Source organism: Bombus flavifrons, chromosome 1 (assembly GCF_040668555.2).
Source record: "Bombus flavifrons isolate JBK064 chromosome 1, iyBomFlav1_principal, whole genome shotgun sequence".
In the NCBI taxonomy this organism is placed as follows: Eukaryota; Metazoa; Arthropoda; class Insecta; order Hymenoptera; family Apidae; genus Bombus; species Bombus flavifrons.
The window spans coordinates 22,016,993-22,025,124 of NC_138442.1; the positions used below are offsets into that span (position 1 = coordinate 22,016,993).

Sequence of the window (8,132 nt, forward strand, 5' to 3'; positions counted from 1 at the left end):
TTGAGTTAGCGAACGTTTTAGCAGACTCTTGCAACTCGAAATTGATCAGAACTCCCGCGCTGTTCTATCTTTACGATCAGAGATATCGCAAAGGTAGTCGGGAAAATCAAAATATTCGAAACTCTTCGTTACGATAAGGTTGGTTGTTCCAAAATTAAGAATTTCTCTCTTTCATCTTTCTCGTACATCGCATACGAGCTATTGACGGACGTTTATAAATCTACGCACGGTACAATACACGAAGAAACAAATTCAGTAAAAATCTTCGATCGATGTACAATCTACAATTGGTCTTTTCGTTTCTAGATCATCCGATTCTACAAATTCTGGAGACGAGAGTCGGCGACAAGATGGCACTGGATTTCGTGAAGAAGCAGAAGCAACGGTTCGCCTCCACGTAAGACGGGTTCGCAACCGGAAACGAGGTAGCACCGCGAAAAACGAGGAATGTCGTCGTTGATACGTCGTTGATACGCGACTATTGTTTTGAATATCAGCGCTCGATGGGGAAGAAACAAGAAAAAATCAGAAAAAGTGAAAAGAAAATAAAAAATTGAAAAACGAAAAATCAAAATCCATCCCCGCGGGAAGCAAGTCGACTCTCTTCTCGAGGTTTATAGCCTTGAAATTCGTCAGATCTTTCTCAGTGTAAATCGTGTTGAATATAATCGGTGTTGGTAACTAACGAAGTTAAATAAACGAAGAGTAATATTGTTATTAAAAAAAAAAAAAGGAAACATTGAGGATTAAGAAAAAGAAATCGAAAATCGAAGAGAGACTATTGAAAAAAAGAGAACATATATATATATAAATATATATATATATATTATCAGAACTATTTTTGTGTGGAGAGGAGAAGAATCGAATTGCAGGAGAAGCGTATAAAGAAGGAAGGAAAATATTAAAAAAATAAAAACAAAAAAAATCGTTTAAATTTATCAGCCTGATGTATCTAAAGATAAATGTTAAAAACAAAAAAAAAAAAAAGGAACAAAATGCTACCGTCGAGACCGTCGAAACTCGAAGCAATGCTAAACGGCCGTGACACATAGACGCAACGTTGAAACCGAAAACTCATTTTTCGAAACTGAAAACAGCGTCGTTAAAAGAAGATAAAGTAGGGAGAATGAGAATTTATTTCGAACCTCGATACGTCCATCGATCGTAATTGAAAGAAAGTGACTCCTTTTCCCCTTGCATATAAAAATACCGATAATAGATGGAAGAATGAACGAAATAATTAAATATATTAATCTATATATATATACGTACACATTAAAGTATAAAGTATTAAAGTAACGAAATAATCACCGCCGATTCGCATCGCTTCGACAATTAAAGAATCAATCCCACAGAGAGTCGATATACGATATTTTTCTTACTCGTCATTGGCTAAACGTATCTCTTTCTATCTTTCCACCGCCGTCGTTTCTCACTTCTCGATCCAAATATACTTGCAGCGATATTTTCTTCTGATCTCGCGTGGCGCGATCCATCGAATCCTTTCGTCGAATCTCGTGCGACGGATTTCGATCGACGCTTACAAAAGCGAAACGATATAAGCAAAATAAAATAAGAGAGAAAAACGAAAAAGCATGCGAATGAGAATGGAATTTACAAGAGGAAGATGAAAAAGGAAAAAAAACGAAAAAAAAAAGAAAAGGAAGTAAATGAAAATTCGTAGATGAACGATGATCCTGCGCTCGTGTTGCACCGTGTTGCGTATTGCATAAGGTTGTACGCGGAAAAATATAAAAAAAAAACACACATACACACACGTTACACGCATGTATAATGAATTTAATCGAGTAATTAAGAATACCAAGCGAAAGTGTCTAACCCCTTGCGTATCTGTGTCCCGCACACAGGGATTCAGTGTTTGATTTTGCTCGTACAATCTGAAATCTTTCTACAGCTCTTTTCCGATCTCCTCGACACGGCGCGTGTGTCGTGTTTCTAAATCGAATCGATCGATTCGACGAAATTGGACGAGTATCAGACGAAAGAACGTATAATATATGTAGTTGAACGAGTTTGAATCTCATTGGACTTTCTCGTGGATAGTTCGCGAGTTTTTACAAAATTTCGATCGCGATCGTGGTTAAAAATGTTTGAAGGAAAGGAAAGCGGAACGTTAATGACGTTAACGGAAAGGGAAAGTTTATTGAAACGGGGAAATTATAGGGGAAATTGAATGGATAATCGAAGGAAATCGGCGACCAATAACGTAGATAGAACAGTCGGAGTAGGTAATTTCGAGGGAAAAGACGAACGATTAAAAAAAAACGCACACTCGTCAATTTTTCTATTGCACGATTTATTCACGCGCGTCTCGTTTGCGTCTACATACACACGTACGTACGTACACACGCGAGAATAAAACAACTAAATAAATAAAAAAAATATATATTAGAATAAAAAGAAAGAAAAACGAAAAAAATGAGAAACTGGAGGAGAAGATCGACAACACAACTTTGTATTTCACACACGCCTTCGAAGAGAAACTATAAGAAACAATATGTGAAAAACGAATTTAGGGAAAATTATTTAAAAAAAGAAAATCAAGACAAAGAGAAACGGAAGAAGAAGAAACGATGATCTCTCGAAATGTCGTCTGTCCGATCCTCGGTATAATCTCGTGCATCGAATCCAATCGAACTCTATTTGCTTTTTCAACCTTTTACAATCACCAGAAACGTATGTACGATTTGTCTTGTATCGTAAGACGAATAAATTAATATAAATGTACGAAAATATTGCGGTCTTACGTTCACAGCCTCCCTGCTATTTCATTCGTCACTATTTTTTCTTTTTTACACGTATAATGTCCTTCTTTTATTTTCATTTTCTAAGAAGGAAATCTATATTTCCTTCTTTGTGTTTCTTATTACGGAGATGTGGTATTTGAAACGAGTAATTTAATGTACGTGGAAGAAGATGACACTGTAATGTTTAAGTCTAAAAATAAAATTGTCTTGAAAGAATTCTGAGGTACGAGATCTTATCCAAATGAAAGAAATTAACAACCACAAATATCAGCATTAAATTTACGAAAATATCTGCTTTACATTTTTCCACGCGTACGTGTAAAAATTCTACAAAATTTTCTTCCTTATATCTTAAAAATAATATACATATATAGAAAAGATTATACAAATAAAGCGTCTTAGTAAATCATCAATCGCAAACTGCAAAAAATGAAAAGTACAATGGAAAAAGATCTACAAACGTATCAGGACATCATCGTACGGTATTTCACTCGACTGATTTCTGAGTTTGCAGAGGACTATCAAGCTTTTGCAACACATTCGCGCATTCTTCTGCCCGTATAATTAATTCACCGTCTAATTTTTCCAACGTTGGTAAACGTCTGGCGACTTCCAATCTCCAGTTCTCCACCTAAAAATGCATTCTGTGAAATATTATTGCGATCAATCGAATTGTTAAAACATTTCTTTACTTAAGTATTTCTTTCGTCCGGTGAATACAACATTTTGAGAAATCCATAAATTATTTCATACGAAACATTTGAATATAACATTTTAAAGCGTGAATGCATGAAATTTCTACATTTATCGAAACTCAGGCTTCCAGATAAAAGACGCGTATCTCTTACTTGGTAAACATATCCCAACGTTTCGCCGACTACCTTCATCAAAATTCAAAGAACACGCTGGTGTGAAACGTCGGGAAATGTCTTTCAAGAAGACGTGTCTTACATCTGGAAGCCTGAATTTTGATAATTATGTAACGTCAGGAGCTGTCATATCGCTTGCTCGCACAAAATCGAACTAACGTTATTACTGGAATTTTAAAAGCCACAAGTTGTTTTTCGTAATAATTTATCTCGTTTAACGTAACACTTGACTCGTACAACAAATTTCGTTAACAGAACAAATGAAATTTTAGAATTAAGTTTGACAAATTACAAAGCACTCCTGTACTTGTGCTGTTTAACATAAAATTTTAGGGTTGTCAACAAAGACATCTACGATGTATAATTTATAATTTGCAAGTTCGATGGTAATAATATCATCATCTATTAAATTATTGTTCAAAGAAGACTCTGGTTATAGAATCACGAATCACGAAAAATATCTTTTTGTCAACTCCATTTATTAATAACATAACATTTAACGTAACATTCTTTCTCTTAATAACGTTGAATAGAAGATAACAAGATTCTGAGGTATTTTTACAAATGCAGCAAGATCAAGCTAAAGATGAAGATGACACAAATAAACCTACCTCTAAGCTCTCGTACAATGGATTTCCGACGAATACGAGATCCTGAAGATTGGTAAGTTCTTGAAGTTTGTTAAATTCGGTCCACTCCCTAACCAAATTATTCGACATGTAGACAACACGCAGATTCCTCATCGCATTGATTCCCTTCATTTTCTCGATCAGATTGTACGAAATCCAAAGTTCCTCCAGAGTGTCGCCTAATGCTTCTAAGCCAGCGAATCCTTTTATCAAGTTACGTCCTAACGAGAGGATCCTTAGGTTCTTCAGTGTTCCGATTCCTACGTCAATTCCAACAATTTCAAAACTCTTTTTCCTTCTACTTACGCGATTTATGTAATTTCGAAATCCCTGAAAATTAATCGAGGAATAATTTGTCTAAAGTTGATGCTAACGTTTTACCATGAATTATTCGAGTCTGTGATAAAAGTTGAATGTTTAATCTTTTTCTAATATTTTTCTCGCTCTGACTTAATTCTTCGTTCCTGTTCTTATTAGTATCGTAATAAAACATTCTCTGTTTAAACATATAAATTCACTTCCACTAATATAATAATATTTCAATGCAAATATGAGTTTGCACAGAGGTATTCAGATCGAATTTAATTAAAACAAGAAATCTCTCGTAAATTTAAAAAGGAGATAAAACTGGATAATATCTAGGAAAAACGTGAATTCTGAGATATAGAAAAACCCAGAGAACGCTCGGCAAGGACGATGTTTTGCACAATAGTACACGTTGTCTATAATTCATTTATAATCGAGTCAGATAGAATGGCATTAAACGAGCTATAATTAAACGTCAATTAAGGAAATCCAGCAGCTGGTACGATCCATTTACGCGAGATTATTTTGTCCGGTTGAACGACTTCATTCGTTAATCCCGCGCGTTCATCACGATGACAGATCCACGCGAATCTACTGATTCCGGATCCTCAATGATATATCATCTTAATATCACCGTCGCGTCAAGCTTCTCGAGCGATGTATTAGTGATTAGCGATGAGTGATTAAAAAAAAAAAGAAAAATAACAGCAGCACAAGTCGTGAGAAGAGTTTGCCATTCGCTCGAGATAAAAGTGACGACGACATAACGTAATCGTTGAAACAAAACGTTTACGTGTAATTAAACGCGACGATTAATTGATTAGAAATGAAATATTAGTAGAAAATTTGTTGACTGAAGAGTATCGTAGATAACAAAATATCGATGTTTTGAAATTTGTATGCTTCGTATTGCAAACGAATAATATAAAATATAACGTGGTAAATTTGATAACATTCTTTAACCGTGTTCCCTAAATTTATAGACACCGACATCAAAATTGTATTTGTTATAAATAAACGAATAATTGAAGAAATAGCAATAACGAATGAATAGATAGTGATATTATTATAGATAACGCATAATCATTGGAAGACTGCAAATATTTACGTAAATTCATATTTTTATAAAAGCAAATGGAAAAGATAGTACCTAAGCAGAAATACGTTTTACCTGCTAAACATTTTAACAGGTGTTAAACTTTGCATATTTCATATACACTTGTATATTAAACACAATCTGCGCATTTTTTATTTTTTTTTTTTTTTTAACTACTCTCATAGGAAGAAGACTAAAAAGAAAACGCCCCATTGGTCTCGCTAAAGAAATAAAATAGTCCAACTCGAAGATGGCATCCCGTTGAGAGTAGCCCACGTGTTATTTAACAATTAAAGTAGAAAAATTTACAGAATGTCCAACTGGACAAATCGTAAAGTACAAATTAAATAATAAAAAAAAATTTTTTTTTTTTGAACTTTTACATTTCCCGTAAATTCATGGAAGTCACGATGAGGTAATTAGTAACAGGAGAGAATAGAAATATTTGATAATTAAATTTGTCATATAAAGTAACCATTAAAAGTTATATCTACCCGCAATCTTCTCGATCATGTTCGTCGAGAGCGAGAGCTTCTCGCAATTGATCAAAACCGCTAAAGCGTTGTCCATTTTTTCTATAGGAGGCCATTGGAAGCTCAGAATTACTTCCTTCGCGGTGGAAGCTTCCTGCTTGTTCTCTTCCTCCCAAAGTCGAATAGCTTCTTTGCAGGTGGTTGGTTTTATGGTAGTCATACTTTCCTTCGTTCATCGGCGAGTTTGATCAATTTTACGCAAAAGACGTTAGTTTCTGCCTTAAAGAAAACTCTGTTGAAATAAACGAGCACGAATCGAACAGGGCTGTTTCAGCAAATATCACGTGAGTAAATAAAAGCGAGAAATATACGTATACGCAAGGTGAACCATGTTCGACAGAACGAGCTTTTTGTTTAATTAAAAGACAAAGGAAACAATGGCGGAAAAAGCTTAAAAATACTTCTTTTAACTTTTTTATTTAATTTTTTAATTAACTTCGACCATTCGGTACGATATTTTTAATCTTTCCCTTTTCTCGTTAACGTTACCAATTTTACTCGTTTTATCCGTTTCTTTTCTTGTGCAATCTTCTTCTTAATTGAATCAACCTGTTTATTTCTACGAAGGTGAATGCTTTTAAGAATATTTTGTGAGAAAATATTCAGGTGAGTTATCTCGCGAACGAATACCACGCGAGATACTAAAAATTCTTTAATAAATCGCGTGCCTCAGTCCTGTGTCTAAGATGTCTCGGCTGGTCACCAAGGTATCATAAGCGTTTCATAAACCGCTTCCTGCGTTTCCTCAATGAAATTTCAAGTGTCGCCGCACATATTACGATCTACTATTAGTAGCCTCTCGTACATCTTCTTTTTTAATAAATGTAAAATGCACGTACTTTATACTTTCTTTAAATAATCCTACTACATAAGAGGATCTTCTTGAAACTCATACTCAAACTTTTATTAAAAATTGTAAAGCGTTTCAGGAAATACTTTAGTCTTGCGCTTAAAATATAAAATATGAGAAAGGCAACGAAACAGTTTGCTCGAGAATAACACAGAGTATTATTTGAAAAGAGAAGATACCAATTAGGTAAGTAGCCGCTGTAATTGATGCTGAAACAGGCGAGTAAACGATGAAAAAGCTATTACAATATCATTTTTCGAAATTCTTTTAAGAAAGAAATATCAAAGCTACGCTAAAGAACAAAGGGTAGCAGTGTCTCTTTCGTTTCATTTTCTTTCCGTCGTTTATTTTATACACCTATCCGCTATTTATAATTTACCTGAAAATCAAAACTTTCGACGATACCGTTAATTTTCCACCGGAATATCTCCCGTAGCCAACCAATCGGTACACTTTTCCATTAAAAAGTTCCACGTATTACCAGATAAATTTTCAAACGACTCTGTTCACGCATGTCAATGGTGGGCAAAAATTCCAATTCGAATCTTCTGTTCACGGTAAACGTAAAATCTTTCCTTGATCGCGTTCGACGTTATCACTCGGTCACGTTTAGCGGTGCAATTCCGAAGGATGCGCGAAACATTTTTCTTCCAAATTTGACGGAATATCGTTTGTTATCGTTTATCCGAGCTTTCGAGGTTACAAGAATTCGACATTCGTTTCGACTCGTGGCAAACTGCCACGACTGGAGCCTGGTAATATCTGGCACCAATCAAAATAATCGATGCTCATGGACGCATGCGTCTGGCTGCCGTTATTTATCAACCAAGCGTCCCAATAAGATTTACGACGATATTAACGTGGAAAAAGTGCAGGTCTCGGGATCCGACTGGGACCGTGTGCGTTCGTTACCGAAGCTGAAAAGTTCAGGGCTCTCGTTAAAATCGATCTCGAGATCGCATCGATTCCAGGAGATAATAACGAGTTTAGAACTTGTAGACCTTCGACAAATATGTTGAAAGTTTCGAATGAATTTCCAGCGTACAGGGATATAGACAGATGTAGAATTTCTACGAAGAAA

General features: G+C 35.1%; 2 protein-coding genes across 9 annotated transcripts in view; one reads left to right on the forward strand and one right to left on the reverse strand.

The window, feature by feature from the left end:
- The window catches only part of unc-13-4A (BAI1 associated protein 3), a 123,912-nt gene extending 122,250 nt beyond the window's left edge, over positions 1–1,662 (forward strand). For all 3 annotated transcript variants that reach the window (XM_069116978.1, XM_069116989.1, XM_069117000.1), the window contains one exon: positions 307–1,662. In XM_069116978.1, the coding sequence (XP_068973079.1) occupies positions 307–401 (95 nt within the window). In that variant the 3' untranslated portion in view covers positions 402–1,662. The remainder of the gene's footprint in view (positions 1–306) is intronic.
- Positions 1,663–1,966: 304 nt separating this feature from the next.
- On the reverse strand, positions 1,967–7,781 carry LOC138181789 (dynein axonemal light chain 1). 6 transcript variants are annotated; one of them, XM_069117053.1, is made up of 4 exons: positions 7,457–7,781; positions 6,163–6,416; positions 4,249–4,526; positions 1,967–3,399 (listed from the first exon to the last, which is right to left on the reverse strand). In XM_069117053.1, exons 2-4 carry the CDS (start codon positions 6,359–6,361, stop codon positions 3,256–3,258), a joined length of 621 nt encoding a protein of 206 aa, XP_068973154.1. In that variant the 5' UTR covers positions 6,362–6,416; positions 7,457–7,781; the 3' UTR covers positions 1,967–3,255. The 6 variants fall into 6 exon arrangements, with proteins under 6 accessions (XP_068973154.1, XP_068973145.1, XP_068973117.1 ...); XM_069117044.1 differs by having other exon boundaries at positions 6,163–6,420; XM_069117016.1 differs by having other exon boundaries at positions 7,431–7,781.
- Between the last annotated feature and the right edge of the window lie 351 nt (positions 7,782–8,132).